Consider the following 16567-nt stretch of genomic DNA (forward strand, 5'->3'; position numbering starts at 1 on the left):
CTGCCTGATCAAGGACTCCTGAGTAGCCTAACTGGGAGACATCCCCCACTAGGGGCAGTCTGACACCCCACACCTCACAGGGTGGAGTACACCCCCGAGAGGAAGCGTCCAAAGTAAGAATCAGACAGGTACACTCGCTGTTCAGCAATATTCTATCTTCTGCAACTTCTGCTGCTGATACCCAGGCAAACAGGGTCTGGAGTGGACCTCAAGCAATCTCCAACAGACCTGCAGCTGAGGGTCCTGACTGCTAGAAGGAAAACTATCAAACAGGAAGGACACCTATACCAAAACCCCATCAGTACGTCACCATCATCAAAGACCAGAGGCAGATAAAACCACAAAGATAGGGAAAAAGCAGGGCAGAAAAGCTGGAAATTCAAAAAATAAGAGCACATCTCCCCCCGCAAAGGAGCGCAGCTCATCGCCAGCAACGGATCGAAGCTGGTCAGAGAATGACTTTGATGAGATGAGAGAAGAAGGCTTCAGTCCATCAAACTTCTCAGAGCTAAAGGAGGAATTACGTACCCAGCACAAAGAAACTAAAAATCTTGAAAAAAGAGTGGAAGAATTGACAGCTAGAATAATTAATGCAGAGAAGTTCATAAACGAAATGACAGAGATGAAAACAATGACACGAGAAATACGTGACAAATGCACAAGCTTCAGTAACCGACTCGATCAACTGGAAGAAAGAGTATCAGCGATTGAGGATCAAATGAATGAAACAAAGCGAGAAGAGAAACCAAAAGAAAAAAGAAGAAAAAGAAATGAACAAAGCCTGCAAGAAGTATGGGATTATGTAAAAAGACCAAATCTACGTCTGATTGGGGTGCCTGAAAGTGAGGGGGAAAATGGAACCAAGTTGGAAAACACTCTTCAGGATAATCATCCAGGAGAACTTCCCCAACCTAGTAGGGCAGGCCAACATTCAAATTCAGGAAATACAGAGAACGCCACAAAGATACTCCTCCAGAAGAGCAACTCCAAGACACATCCAGTAGTATAGTTATGCAGATTGTTAACTTCTACCCATGTCTCAAACATCTTGAAAATTCACTTCAGAAAGTATATGAATTAGAATCATTTAATATGCCAGTGTTTTGCTTTGCTGTGACAGATTGGCATGAATCACAATGACATCTTCAAAACGTGAACCTGCCTCTAGCCTTCCATTATTTCCCCATGGAACTTTCTCAGCACCAGTCTGACTGGGCCACTTTGTCCTTTCTTACCTGTGTCTTGGCTCTCTGGCGCTGGTCCATGGAGCCCCCAGGCCCAGCTCTCCTCTCCTCCCCCCTCCCCCATTCTGTTCCTGCCACTGTCAGTGTTTAGTTCACTTGAATACTGTTCATCTATGGCTTTCTGCCATAGACAGTGAGGACAAACAAATGGGCCTTTAACATGCGGCTGCTGGATAAGGTTTGCATCCAGAGAAAACTCTGGCTGTTGGGTGGAATGTGTTTGGGTAAAGGCGTGCCCAGAGGTACACCCTCACACTTTTGGTGACTGTAGTGATCCAGGAGAGAGCTGAGTAGTCCTGAGCTGGAGAAGCAGACTGTTCATTAATGAAAAAAAGGGCTGCGAACTTGATTGAAATATAGGAAGTAGGGCAAGGGCAGGATCCTAGCCTAAATCTAGGAAGTCAGTGGGTGAAGGTGGTTTGGGCTGTATTGAATTCGGAGTTCCCAGTGGAACACCTAGAGGGAAGAAGAGCGAGCTGGAATTGTGGATTATAGTAACAGGAAAAGATCCAGACTGGAGTGGCAGGATCTGGGAGGGATAGTTGGAGCCATGGCCTGGGGGAGACTGTCCCTAGGGACTGAGGTCAGTGGTGAGGATGAGGCTCTGGAAAATGGCAATGCAAAGGAGGGAAGTGTAGGAAAAAGCCCCATGGGAGGTTCTGGGAAGGGAGTTGGGCAGGGAGAAGATTGGAGGAAGCAGAACTGCTAAATCTCAAGAAGGGACCTTTACAAGGAGGTGAGGGCCAGTGGCGCGGAGGGCTTTGAAGAGGTTGAGTAGGATCAAAAATGAAACCACACCACTTCTAGCCATTGCTTGATGAGCACTGGAGTTGCTCTCAAGGCACATTTCAGCAGCACGGGGAGGAGGCCATCTGGTGGAGGCAGGTTTGAGGAGGAGCGGTATAGAAGGTGATATCCATCTATGGATGCCTTGCTCGAGGTAATCGGTGGTAAAGTGAGAGGAGAGACAGGCTGAGCAGGGAGGGGTTTGAAGCAGCAGAGAAGCTTGAACATAGCTGTGTGCTTGGTGAATAGAAGCCAGGGGATGGAGTGATTCGAGTATAAGAAAATGCAGGAGTCCAGGTCAGGGAGTGACTTAAAGGAATCGTCTGGTCAGCTCTTCCATTTTTATAGATGAGCAAGTTAAGATCTAGTAAGCCTGAGAGTTCGCCATGGGCCACACGGCTATCAAGTTGCAGGGTCATATCTAAAGTTCAGGTCTCCTGACCCAGTCCCATGCCCTTCCTGCTATACCTCATTACTTCTGAGCTCCCTGCTAGGTTGTAAGCTCTTCTGGTCTCCCTGGTCTCTCTTGACTCCTCTAGGCACCCAGGACAGGGCTTCACGTGCAATGGGCTCTTCCTTATGTTGCAGCCAGGGATCTGTTTAGAAAGAACTGCCATCTCTGGTTCTAGTCATTGCCACTCTGTGGTGTATTGTTACTTGGACTCTGGAGCGAGGCCGTCTGGGTTCACATCCTGACTTTGCTACTTACAGCTCTGTGATCTTGGGCCCTAAGTCTCAGTTTCTCATCTGTAAAATAGAGTGCAATGGTGCTTACACCAATTGGGAGGCTTGGAGGAGTTCATGTGTGTCAGGCATCGTTAACATGCTCAATAAATATTAGCCCCTGTTATTTTAACCCTTTAATGACTTCCCATTGCTTTTAGGATAAAAATAAGAATTCTTAACTGAGGTGTACATGAGCTGGTCCCTCTTACTTCCTTCTCACTGTGTACATTGTAGGTTGACCGACTTTATCTTAACCCCCCCAAATACACAAAGCTACTTCATAGGTGCCGTTACTTCCACCCCATAATGTGCTGTCCTCCCCATCCAATGTCCTACAGTTCAGACTTCCCTCCCTAAGAGAATCCTTTCTTCATTTCCCACATCCCAGACCCCGATTCAGTTGCATCTTTGTTGTTTATTTCCTTTAGGATATTCATCTTCTTGTCATTATGATTTTAATTGTGGGTTATTTTCATTAGCATTCTACTTCCGTGCTAGACCATAAGCTCCATGATATAGAAGAGGCTAGGCTTGTTCTATAACACTTTTGTGTTGCCAGTCCCTAGCACAGCATTGGCTGCATATTTGAGAGTCAGTAAGTGTTGATGGGTTAATGCGTGGATGAATGAATGAATGAACAAACTAGTCAATCTAGTTTCTTGACAGTCAGTGACCTAGTATTTACTTTCTCTTCTTTGACTGCACATAGAATTGAGTACCTAATAAAAGTATCTTTTTTTAGGATGTTGGCATATGGATTTTAGCCAGAGATCTTAAATTGTGTTTTTATTTCTGACAGCTTACTAATTACCTTGCCATCTAAAAAGACAATATTTATGATTTTGAAATACCATGCATGAAGAGAGGAGGAAGATTTATTTCAAAGATACTGAGAATAGGAACAGAATTGTCACCTGTTGGCAGCTAACACTTGGGGGCATTCTTAGTGATCTCACTGGGGGACCCTCCCGGGTACCTGCCTGACAACAGTATCATCAGTATCCTTAGCAGGGATTTGTCTCTTTATCTCCTTCCATGGTTATCCCTTCCATGCCCTGAGGCAGGGATTCGAGGTGTGCTTTGCTTAGGAATATGGTAGCATTCTCTCATGCTAATCATGGTGTCAGCAGCCTATTGTAGCCACAGAATAGCCAGCAGTGAGTATGGGCTTGAGCTGCTCACCAGAGATGGCCTTAAGATCATTGGTTGGTGCTTTTAGACTGAACTTAGAACCCAGGTCAGGGAACTAAGGAACTGTAACTTTTATTTGCATGCAAGTCACTCTGGCGGAAAATGGAAATTGGATGCTTCTAATGGTTGCTGTGTCTGTGGGAAATGAGGAGTGCAAGGGAAAAGTGAAACTGACACATGTTGATTCCAGCATGGTTGTGCATGTAGGTGCACATGTACATGGTTGTTTCATTGCTTTATAACCCATTAGACTAGCTCCTGTGCTGTGCTAAACAAAACACTGACTTGTGTTAATTTCTGTTGACTCTAAAACTGAAACTTCTGAAATGTATGAACTTTGTAATAACTACGAATGAGGTAAGAGGAACTAATTTTTTTGTTTGTTTTTAGTTTAAAATGCTTGATGTAGAAGATTAGCCTATAATTTTCACCAGCATTAGGTGCTGTTTTCAGCATTAGGCATTGTAACCTTGTATGTATGTGCAGGTGGGCACACTCATACTGATCCATTGCGATTGTGAAGTGTTCCTGCATAAGGTGAGACCTAAGCCTTGTTGAAAACAAACCCTTGGATCCATGGAATTCATACAAGTTGCTTTATGCTTGATCTTATCCAAAAGGCTTGGAAGTGATATGAGTTACTTTAATATGTGAAAAATACCAGAGTCATCAGACTGAAGGGAGTTCACTTAGCAAAGTGTCTGCATCTCTCTGGTTTCTCCTTGGACGTGACTTGGGTAGTTGCTGATGGTCTTATGCCTGCCCTAAGTGAGATCAGGTTGCAAGAAGCCCCATGGGAATGGGATGGTCATCATGTGTTTTATACCCCTGGTCATATCACCCTGGAACTCCAGCACAAAGGTACCTAATAAGGTTGCAGAAACTGCCTTTGAGTGTGCTAAGTCACCTGAATCTGACAGGTTCTGAGAACAGTTCTAGTGTGCCACCAGCACCATCTTGCTACTCTGCCTAGACACTATAATGTGCTAATGTGACATCATGACTCTGTACTGTCAGGTATCTCTGACGGCAGGAGGGAGATGAGCCAGGGCCCACTGTAGACTGTAATGTGAAAAAGCTCATATGCATTGCCTTGTTTTTATATGCTTCTAGGACTTTTTGAATACACCTAGAATAGTGAATTATTTTGTGAATTTTATACCTATTCTTACGTGATTCTTTCTTTCCAAGCTCTTGGCATGATACTCTTGGTATGAAGCCTTTGTAGTGCTCAGTAAATACTCCATTAGGCTGGAGCTTAATTTATTGAAGGTCTCGGCAGTGCAGAGCATCACCAGAGCATGAGCTGTCACTAGTATGTGGGACCTGAAGATGATGCTGCCTCTTCAGTAGGTAGCTTGCCTTAGCCTGAATCTCCTACGAGTCTCAGGAGGTGATGTCAGCTGGAGAAATGTTTCATGAAAGTGTTATCTTATGTATTTAATTGTTATTGCAAGTACCTCAAAAGTCAAGGCTATGTCTCAAGCCTTTTTATATCTCTACTTCCTTGATATTGTGGGTTTAAATGACAAGGCTATATTTATATATTGAAACAAGCTCTGACCTGGGCATCCAGAGGTCGAGGTTCTAGCACAGGCTCAGCCTTTGACTAGCAGCCCTTTGAGAGCTGGTGCTGACCATTGTGCTTGGCGGTGGAGGGAACAGAGGTTGGAGCAGGATTCCGGTAGGTTCCTTCTCACCAGTCGCCTATATCCTCACCTGCCACATGGAGGTGAAAGTTGACCTTTACAGTTGTTCCAGATCTAAAATTCTATGTTGTTTCTTCAGATCAAAAATACAATTTCTTAAGCATCTGTACTTATGTGGTTTAAAAAGATCATTCATGTAGGCCAGGCATGGTGGCTCATGCCTTTAATCCCAGCACTTTGGAAGGCCAGCGTGGGCGGATCACGAGGTCAAGAGATGGAGAGCATTCTGGCCAACATGGTGAAACCCTGTCTCTACTAAAAATACAAAAATTAGCTGGGCATGATGGTGTGCACCTGTAGTCCCAGCTACTCAGGAGGCTGAGGCAAGAGAATCGCTTGAACCTGGGAGGCAGAGCTTTCAGCAAGTGGAGGTTGCACCACTGCACTCCAGCCTGGTAACAGAGCAAGACTCTGTTTCAAAAAAAAAAAAAAAAAAAAGATTTTCTGTTTCAAAAAAAAAAAAAAAAAAAGATTGTTCATATATATAACCCCTAGTAAAAGTAAAACTAGATAATGTCTGAGCCCTACACGCTGGGCACTATTCTACATGCTTACATGGATTCTCTCATTCAGTTCTCTCCCCAGCCCTTGTTCTTGGGAGGAAGGGAAGTCTCGGCAAGTTTAGAGCTCAGGATTCAGCACAGACCTTGGGGTGGGGGGTAAGGGGGCATCCCAGGGCACCACAGAGCCTGTGGGAGACACAGACAGGGCTGTGCGATGGATGCTTTGGGAGAGGGTCACAGGAGGGGCAGGGTTCAACCTTGAAAGAGGGGCCTCTCAGGCTAAGTACAGAAGAGAAAGGGGTAAGAATAGCACAGTAAGCAAAGGTATAGTGGCAGGAGTAGTGAGCATTGTGCCTGTGGGACAGCAACGTGACCAGCTGGATGATTTTGCAAGGTATTGTCTCAGAGAGGTGAGTGGGATCCGATCAGGGAGTGCTCAGATACTAGACTAGGGAGTTCAGACACAGTGGCAGGAGAGGGGAGCCATGCATTTAAATGGGGGTTAAAGAGGGTACAGGGTAGGCAAGAAGGAGCAGAGCCTAGCATCTGAGGCACTAGCATTTAGCCTCTCTCCTGTTGAGATTGGAAGTGGTTAGCGAATGGGGTTGGTGAATGGGGCCTATGTGTTCCTTTCTCCCCGCCTTTTCCCCCTGCCTTTTCCCCGCCTTTTCCCCCGCCTTTTCCCCCGCCTTTTCCCCGCCTTTTCCCCCCACCCCTGCAGGAGTGTGGTAAAAGCCTTGTAATTCTTTATTCTAGCCCCAGCATTGACTTCCCCAAGGGATGATGGCAGGACTGTGTTTCTGTCAGATTGAATGTCTTGATGGCTGGGACTGTCACCAGCGCCTCATTCAAGGCCTGCATCTTCACCTTGTTACAGATGAAGATACTAATCTCTTATTTAGTACTCATAACAACCCCATGTAACAGGCATAGGCTTATCCCTAATGAGAAAACAGGTATCAGGAAAGTTAACTTGACAAGATGCAATAATGTAGAAAAATAGAGCTTAAACGTAGGTGTATTAAAGCGTAGCCACCTCCTACCACACCACAAGGAAATGAAGTTCTGCCCATCTTTATAGGCGAAGATTGAGTAAGATTGTATGGAAAACTACTTTTTTCCTACCATTTAAAAACTGAATTGTCATTCATACATTATAAAATTCACCCTTTTGAAGCACACAATTACTGTGTTTCAGTATGTTCACCAATTTCTGCAGTCACCACTACTATAAGTCTGGGAATGTTTTTATTACTCCATAAAGAAATCCTGTCCCCTTAGCAGGCACTCCCTTTCTTCCCTTCTTCTCCTTCCTCTTCCTCTTTCTCCCCCAAGCCCTGGCAACCGGTAACCTACTTTCTGTTCCCTGGATATTTCATGTAAATGGAATCACACACTATACGATCATTTGTGTCTAGCTTCTTTCACTTGGTGTAATTTTTTCAAGGTGTGTCCATGTTGTGGCATGGATCAGGAGGTCATTTCTTTATATTGTTGAATGCATTCATAATGTTGAATAATCCATTGTGTGGAGGTCCCACATTTGTTTATCCATTGGTCAGTTGATATTTGGGTTGTTCCTACTTTGTGGCTCTTGAGAGTAACGCTGCTGTGCACGTTGGTGTGTGGGTTTTGGGGTGGACATGTGTTTTCAGTTCTCAGGTATACATTGAAAAGCAGCTTTGAGAGGAAACATATAAGGTGCAGGAGATCTCATTTCCATCATTCTTTCTGTGATTGTTTCTAGTTCCCACTAGTGGCTGACTTGTTTCATGATGACAAGGACCCTGTTCCTGCCACCACCTCTGGGAAGGGGTCATCTTCGAAGATCAGCGTCCGTTCTGCCAGACCCCCCATGAAAGCCTCCAACAAGGAGCACAAGAAAACCGTTGGCCACCAGGTCAGCCCCAGACCAAGAGCTCTGGGCCCAGGCACACGTTGCAGGGCTGGCCTCTCCGTAGATGAAGGATGGCGGTAGGGTGAGAGGGAGGCCATCATAGCGGCCTTGACGTCAGTAGCCTCAGCCATGCAGCTCAATCTTGTGTCCTTAGAAGAAAGAAACTCCAAAGCCTTCACCACAGGGAACTAACAGAGGGAGGAGGGAAGGGGCCGACCGTAGCTTCCATAAGTATGTTAACACCTGTGGTGGGGCTGTGCCGCAGGGCCACAGACACCCAGTGTGGGAGACAGGAGGGCCTGGAATGTATAGGTTAGAGAGGAGGCTTAAGGAAGCTGTGGATCAGGAGACCAAAAGCAACTTCTCCTGCTGTGGGGTCTCTGTGGCTGTTCTGCCCAATATGTCTCTGGAGAGAAGAGAATGCTTGCCAAGTCCCTGGCAGCCACCACCTAACATTTATTCCTATGAATTTGCCATTCTGGACATTTAGTGTAACAGATTATTTCCAGGATGCCTGGGCATCAGGTGTCAGGGCCCCAGGCCCTCAGGTTTAGGAAGAGCAGGCTTCCAGTGCACAGTGAGCAAATCTCTCATACAGTATTTGCCCACCTTTCATCTTATTTGATCCACAGCACAGGGAGTTAGGCACATTAGGAGATAGTCTCTCCCCCGTGTAATTTGAGGAACCCTTAAATAGGAAGGACTTGATTTTGGTCACAGCCAAGATAGCAGCATCAGAGTTGGAATCTTACCCCAGGTCTCTGAAATTTCTCCCATCCTTCTGGATTAATAATATAATAGTAACAATAACTACCACCACCCATATATGAGTTTTTCTTTCTCATACATCCACAACTTGTTAAAAATAACCAAGCACTGGCTTTTGTCTCTCTAGTTCCGTACCTCCCTGCATCTGCTCATGGAGACCCTGAATGCCACGACCCCTCACTACGTCCGCTGCATCAAGCCCAATGATGAGAAGCTCCCCTTTCAGTAAGTGCCTGCTGGGCATTAGCCTGTCCAGCCCAGCCTTAGAGGTTCAGGTGGAACAGGGTGGGCCAGGCCTTGCCTGGGGATCTGTGGCCTTCAGCATGATGACTAACTGGACTTACACTCCCCAGGCAGCTTACATGCAGCAGACAGGCTGACAAACACTTACTGAGTGCCACCTGTCTGCTGTCCAGGAGGTCTCATGAGAAAAAATGGAGTTCCCCAATCCCATGCAGCTTACAGTGGTGGTCAGGAATGTGAATCAAATAGAGAATGTTAAATGTAGCCATGAGTACATCTCACAGCAAGTGTTAAATTCAGACTTGGAAAGGTTGCTGGAGTGGTCAGGAAAGGCTTTTCTTGTGTCGAAGAATCAAGACTTCACATTATATGTCGAACAACAGAACATGAACATGGTGCTGTTTCTCACATTACCCTCTGCTGCTGAGCTTCCAGAATTATCCACATTTGCTCCCCTTTTCCTCACTCCTCAACCTACTCTGATCCAACTTTTGCTTCTACCTTGACCTTGAAACTTTGTTCCAGTTCTGTCCATGCTCCTGTGGCTGACCTCACCCTAATCTGTAGAACTCTTAATGAGCTTTGTACATCTTGGTTTCTACTAAATTCCAGACAAGTGTTTGTGCAAGGCTACTACAGCTTCATTATCCACCTTGCCTTCAGCATGTCTGAGACCACACTCTTCATCTCCTGCCACCCCCCAAGAATGGTTCCTCTTTCATTGGTCTCTGTTGCAGTAAGAGGCATAACATTTCCTGATATCTCCTCCACCCACCAGGCCTCATCTCCCAGACTAGAAGCCTGAGAGTCTCTCTAACCTGCTGTGCAGGGGGAGTCCCTGTGAGGATGGGTATGTGCTGTCATCTGCCTTATCCAGCGTGTCATCTGCCTTATCATAACGCTTGTCACATGTGGCTATTGAGTGCTTGAAACATGCCTAGTGGGAGTGAGGAACTGAATTCTGAATTTTATTTCATTTTAATTAATTTTGGATACCCAGCGGTGCTAGTGGCCACCATATAGCATGGTTTAACCCTTGATTCTTCCGTCTCCTTCACTTCCCAGTCTAACAGATGTCAAAGTCCCATGAAGTCTCCCTGCAAGTTCTTCACCCTGGTCTCCCTTTTCTCTTCCTTATTCAGCTTGTTCCGGATCCTCTTTTCTTGCCTGATATACTACCTTAAACCTTTAAAAGACAGCCTCTTACTCAGCTCTGCAGCCTCTTCTGCTATTACTCTGGGCCTTCACTCATGCTGTTCCCTCTGGCCAGATGAGATGTATTTTTAAATTTTTTAAGCACCTTATTCCCATCTTTCCTCCCCCATGATTTCTGTTTCGGGCCTAGTATAATTTCTTTCTGTGAAATAACTTACTTTGGCAATTTTGGCTCTCAGACCGAGTATCTGAACTGCATTCTACACTCCTGTCATTTAATAAAGCTTGGCTTCCATTCAGATGGGCTCTGTGTGGAAAAGGTTAAGGAGACAGAATGTTATCAGTTTTCTTTGCAGTATGCTGCTTGCTTGCTCTTCCCTTCCTCCAAGTCTCTGAGACATGCTTAGGAATTCCCCCGGGTGGCTCTGTTTACTGGCAGACTCCAGAAGAGAAGAGGCTGTTAGAAGCGTAGCGTGTGTGAAAGACTCAGATTCTGTGTGAAGGGCAGAGCAGTGTGCCGGGTCCAGGGGAGAGGAGATGAGGGCTCTATACCAGCTGGGCCAGACCAGCTGTGGCCTTGGGCCCTTTCCTCATCAGAGTGTGGCCCTGCTGTGGGACAGATACTCTGCTGGGTCTCCCCTCTCAAATGAGAGAAGACACCAGGGACTTTCTAGTCCTGAGGTCCCATTTTTCTAAGACTCACGCTTGCCTTCAGAACCAAAATCTTTCTCCCAATACAAGGAGAAGGGGGGAGGAATACTGACCATGTCATGAAACCTGGATTCTAGTTTGAGCTCACTGCTGATATGGCCAATTGCAAGCTAGTCTTTTACTCTCTGTGTCTCATTTCCTTACCTGTTAATTCTGGTGAGGACCTGGTGTGGTGACTCATGCCTGTAATGGCAGTGCTTTGAGAGGCCAAGGCAGGAGGATCACTTGAGGCAAGGAGTTTGAGAGTGGCCTGGGCAATATAGCGAGACCCAACCTCTACAAAATATTTTAGAATTAGCTGGGCTTGGTAGTCCATGCCTATAATCCCAGCTACTCCAGAGGCTGAGGCAGGAGAATTGCTTGAGCCCAGGAGTTTGAGGCTGCAGTGAGCTATGATTATATCACTGCACTCCAGTCTGGGTGACAGAGCAAGACTGTCTCTCAAAATATATATATAAATAAATACCCTGATGAAAGAATTTGAATAGGAATTATTCATAAGAGTATAAAAGTGTATATGATGACAGTTATTAGTTACATCATCCTAGAAGGAAGTTTCTGTGTCTCTCCATCCATTTCCTGTAATCAGAGTTGCTCGGCCTCAGCAGCATTGACATATTGGATCAGAGAAGTCTTTGTTGGGGCAAGGGGTGCTATCCTGTGCATCACAGGATGTTGGGGAGCATCCTTGGCCTCTACTCACTAGATGCTATAAGCATCCCACCATTGTGACAGCTAAAAATGTTTTTAGACATTGCCAAACATTCCCTTGGGAACAAAATTGCCTCCAGTTGAGAATTCCTGTCCCACATTAAATGCTTTGATAGCATGGCCTATACTAAAGTCTTTTTCTTCTGCTTTCTTCATTCAAGAAACATCTATCATACCTCTTACTAGGCACTGGGCTAGAACAGGTGGAATGACAATAAGACATGTCCCCCATGCTTAAGGAATTGTCTGTCATGAGTAGCTGGCCATGCCACAGAAGTGGCTGTCAGTGGCTCTGTGAAAGTGCTGACAGGGCAGAGGCAAGAGAGAGATGAAGTATCTAAAGCAGCAGTAGCCTGGGGCAGGTGTCATAACCTGGGAACGCTTAGTGGAGGGCCTGGTCATTGGTTTTCTGAAGGCCAGTCCAGGTTTCAGAGTCTCAGAGTTCTGAGATGTGGCTGTAGGAGGCTGCTGAGCCTGGGGAAGCAGGTAGGGAGCTTGCAGCCCGTGGAGAAATCGATTCCATGGTGGGCGATTGTGGAGGTAGGACCCGGTTCTAACACCGTGGGATTCTCTCTTTACATCCAGCAGGCTCCAGGGTCTGGTAATCCTATTGGGAGAGGAAAGCATGAACTTCAGGTTCAGCACTGTGACCTCCTATATCTTTGGTGATTTTTCTATGTTAATTGTCCTTGCTATGGTCCTCCAAGATTTAATAGAAAGAGGGCTGGTTTTCCATTCCCAGTCATCTAATAGTGAATGCAGTGAGGCGGATTGAGAGATGCATTTGATGGTGGATTTTCTTTACTGTTGGGGAGAGGAAGTACAGAAGGCCAGCTGGCCTCACATATCCCCTTGGGGTATGTGAACAGGGAAAGATGATGGCAGTATCTTCTTTGTATAGTGTCTTTTAGCTTTTTCTAAAAGCATTCTTTTTTTTTTTTTTTGGTAACATAGTCATTACAGCCACCACTGCTTTATGGTTGGGCAGATATGTTGAGTTCTCGCTGAGTAAATGAGGAAAATGAGGTACAGGGAGACTGTCTTGCCCAAAGTAACACTAGCTGTCAGTGGCAGAGCGGAGGCCACATGGAGTTCTTTGTCCCAGACCACAGGGGAAAGCAGTGTTGCCATCACAGGAGGACAGTACAGGTGTGGGGAAGGGAGGGGATTTGCTGAGCTGGTCATGAAGAGGGAAGAATGTTAAGGCTGAGTTCAAAAACTCTGTGCCAGGTGCCTTCTGGCCACCAGCTTTAGGCACGATGTGTGGGGACTCCAAGAGAAAACCGAGGCCCACAACCCTGCCCTCAAGAACTCATGCTGGGCTGTGGGGGCTGGGGGGACCAGCACTCAGTGAGCCATTGCCTGGGCCTTCGACAGGACTGAACTGGGATGCTGGAGGTCAAGAAGCATGATGTGGGGATACCTGAGCAGAAACTGGGAAGGGACAGATGGGGAGGAGGAGCAGTACTTTTAAGGAACAATGGGGTTCTCAATGAGCTTCTGCTCACTTTATTAATACCATGAGGGAACAGTAGGAGGTCCTGGAAGAAGAAGGGACCCCCAGCTGGTTCCATAGCTCACGTGGGACCTAAGGGCCCCAGATGCTCCTGAGCACGCTGCCATCCCTGGTGTGTGCAATGCACTGAACTTGACCCCGTGGTCATGCTGAGCAGAGGAAAGAAGCTGGTGGCTGACCTGGGGAACACGGCTGCTGTGGGCAGGGGCAGAGCACCTGGGGAGGTGGTCTGCAGATCACAGGATGCCTTTTCCAAAGCACAGGGGTGTCTGCTCTGCCTTCATGATGCAGGGCCCAGCTGACAGCTTTAGCAGTGAGAGCCTGTGAGCAGGGGAGCCTGCAGTCCAAAGGCTTCTGATCACTCGCAGTCACGGGCAGCCGAGCAGCTGCTAATGACTCTGGTCATTGCTGCCCCTGGTGATGAAAACCCCCTTGGATCCTGGAACTGTGCTTCCTCTTGTGGCAAAGCAACCACAGGGGGCATGGGAGCGAGAGGGTGGGCAGACATTGAAGTGCTCAGCACATATTCCCTCCTGTTCTGTAAGACCCTTGCACTAGGGGGTTGTGCTCTAGTTAAAAAGATGAAGTCTTCTGAAGGAACTGTTTTGTTCAGAGCTGTGTAAATTGATGCTCCATTGTGCCTCACGTACTCAGTGCCATGGACTTTTGGAGTTGAAAGAGTCGGGAAGATTTTATGGAGGAGCTGGGTGTAGAAAGAAGGTGGGGCCCAGGAGGGCAGAGGGGAACAACAAAGCCACAGTGAGCACAGCCTGGAGGGGAGAGCGTGGGTGTCTCATGGGATGAGACCCAGGGCTGATGTGCAATGCAGAGTGTTGCCTGGGGTGAGGTGGCATCTTGCAGTTATCAGTTGCTTGGAAAATGCCCACTGTTTTCCATTGCCAAGTGCGCACTGAGCCCAGGCGACCCCAGGGCACCATCTATCAAGCACCATGTCCCAGAGTAAAAGGAGGAAAAGAAGCATGGCTCTTGGCTCCAGCTGAGCTGCAGGACAGTCAGAAGGAAAGGGAGCATTTGTTCCTCATCCCTTCTCATGGAGTGGGGCAGTAATCTTAGCAAATTAAAAATAGTGATTAATTCTAGGTTGCCTTAATTATTTCTCAATGAAGACTCCCTGCTTACCCTAGAAAACAGTGATGTCTTGCTCTCTGGCTTCTCTTTTTTTCTTATTAGTTGTTGTTGTTGTTGTTGTTTTTCTCAAGATGGAGTCTTGCTCTGTCACCCAGGCTGGAGTGCAGTGGCGCCATCTCGGCTCAGTGCAACCTCTGCCTCCTGGGTTCACTCTGTTCTCCTGCCTCAGCCTCCCGAGTAGCTGGGACTACAGGCGTCCACCACCACACCTGGCTAATTTTTTTACATTTTTAGTAGAGACGGGGTTTCACCATGTTAGCAAGGATGGTCTCGATCTCCTGACCTCATGGTCTGCCCGCCTCGGCCTCCCAAAGTGCTGGGATTACAGGCGTGAGCCACTATGCCCGGCCCTTCTTATTAGTTTTTATAATTTGTGTTTAAGAACCTCAGACAATTGCTCTGGCTTCGTTCGGCATTTTTTTAAAATTATGCTTTATGTTCTAGGGTACATGTGCACAATGTGCTGGGTTGTTTCATATGTATACATATATGTGCTGCACCCATTAACTCGTCATTTACATTAGATATATCTCCTAATGCTATCCCTTCCCGCTCCCCGTAATGCACAACAGGCCCCAGTGTGTGATGTTCCCCTTCCTGTGTCCAAGTGTTCTCATTGCTCAATTCCCACCTATGAGTGAGAACATGTGGTGTTTGGTTTTCTGTTCTTGCTATAGTTTACTGAGAATGATGGTTTCTAACAGCATCCATGTCCCTACAAATGACATCAACTCATCCTTTTTTATGGCTGCATAGTATTCCATGGTATATATGTGCCACATTTTCTTAATCTAGTCTGTCACTGGTGGACATTTGGATTGGTTCCAAGTCTTTGCTATTGTGAATAGTGCCGCAGTAAACATATGTGTGCATGTGTCTTTATAGAAGCATGATTTATAATCCTTGGGGTATATACCCAGTAATGGGATGGCTGAGTCAAATGGTATTTCTACTACCAAATCCTTGAGGAATTGCCACACTATCTTCCACAATGGTTGAACCAGTTTACAGTCCCACCAATAGTGTCAAAGTGTTCCTATTTCTCCACATCCACCTATGAGTGAGAACATGTGGTGTTTGGTTTTCTGTTCTTGCTATAGTTTACTGAGAATGATGGTTTCTAACAGCATCCATGTCCCTACAAATGACATCAACTCATCCTTTTTTATGGCTGCATAGTATTCCATGGTATATATGTGCCACATTTTCTTAATCTAGTCTGTCACTGGTGGACATTTGGATTGGTTCCAAGTCTTTGCTATTGTGAATAGTGCCGCAGTAAACATATGTGTGCATGTGTCTTTATAGAAGCATGATTTATAATCCTTGGGGTATATACCCAGTAATGGGATGGCTGAGTCAAATGGTATTTCTACTACCAAATCCTTGAGGAATTGCCACACTATCTTCCACAATGGTTGAACCAGTTTACAGTCCCACCAATAGTGTCAAAGTGTTCCTATTTCTCCACATCCCCTCCAGCATCTGTTGTTTCCTGACTATTTAATGATTGCCATTCTAACTGGTGTGAGACGGTATCTCATTGTGGGTTTGATTTGCATTTCTCTGATGGCCAGTGATGATGAGCATTTTTTCATGTGTCTGTTGGCTGCATAAATGTCTTCTTTTGAGAAATGTCTGTTCATATCCTTTGCCCACTTTTTGATGGGGTTGTTTGTTTTTTTCTTGTAAATTTGTTTGAGTTCTTTGTAGATTCTGGATATCAGCCCTTTGTCAGATGGGTAGATTGCAAAAATTTTCTCCCATTCTGTAGGTTGCCTGTTCACTCTGATGGTAGTTTCTTTTGCTGTGCAGAAGCTCTTTAGTTTAATTAGATCCCATTTGTCAATTCTGGCTTTTGTTGCCATTGCTTTTGGTGTTTTAGACATGAAGTCCTTGCCCATGCCTATGTCCTGAATGGTATTGCCTAGGTTTTTTCTAGAGTTTTTATGGTTTTAGGTCGAACATTTAAGTCTTTAATCCATCTTGAATTAATTTTTGTATAATGTGTAAGGAAGGGATCCAGTTTCAGCTTTCTACATATGGCTAGCCAATTTTCCCAGCACCATTTATTAAATAGAGAATCCTTTCCCCGTTTCTTGTTTTTGTCAGGTTTGTCAAAGATCAGATGGTTGTAGATGTGTGGTATTATTTCTGAAGGCTCTGTTCTGTTTCACTGGTCTATATCTCTGTTTTGGTACCAGTACCATGCTGTTTTGGTTACTGTAGCCTTGTAGTATAGTTTGAAGTCAGGTAGC

At 45.9% G+C, this 16567-nt stretch overlaps 1 protein-coding gene across 1 annotated transcript in view; it reads left to right on the top strand.

The window, feature by feature from the left end:
• MYO5B (myosin VB) overlaps positions 1-16567 on the top strand; it is a 316975-nt gene that overhangs the window by 176132 nt on the left and 124276 nt on the right. Inside the window, exons 15-16 of the mRNA XM_011929181.1 lie at positions 7907-8059; positions 8952-9049. Of these exons, the coding sequence (XP_011784571.1) occupies positions 7907-8059; positions 8952-9049 (251 nt within the window). The remainder of the gene's footprint in view (positions 1-7906; positions 8060-8951; positions 9050-16567) is intronic.

This window comes from Colobus angolensis, unplaced genomic scaffold (genome assembly GCF_000951035.1).
Source record: "Colobus angolensis palliatus isolate OR3802 unplaced genomic scaffold, Cang.pa_1.0 Scaffold8, whole genome shotgun sequence".
Taxonomy (NCBI): Eukaryota; Metazoa; Chordata; class Mammalia; order Primates; family Cercopithecidae; genus Colobus; species Colobus angolensis.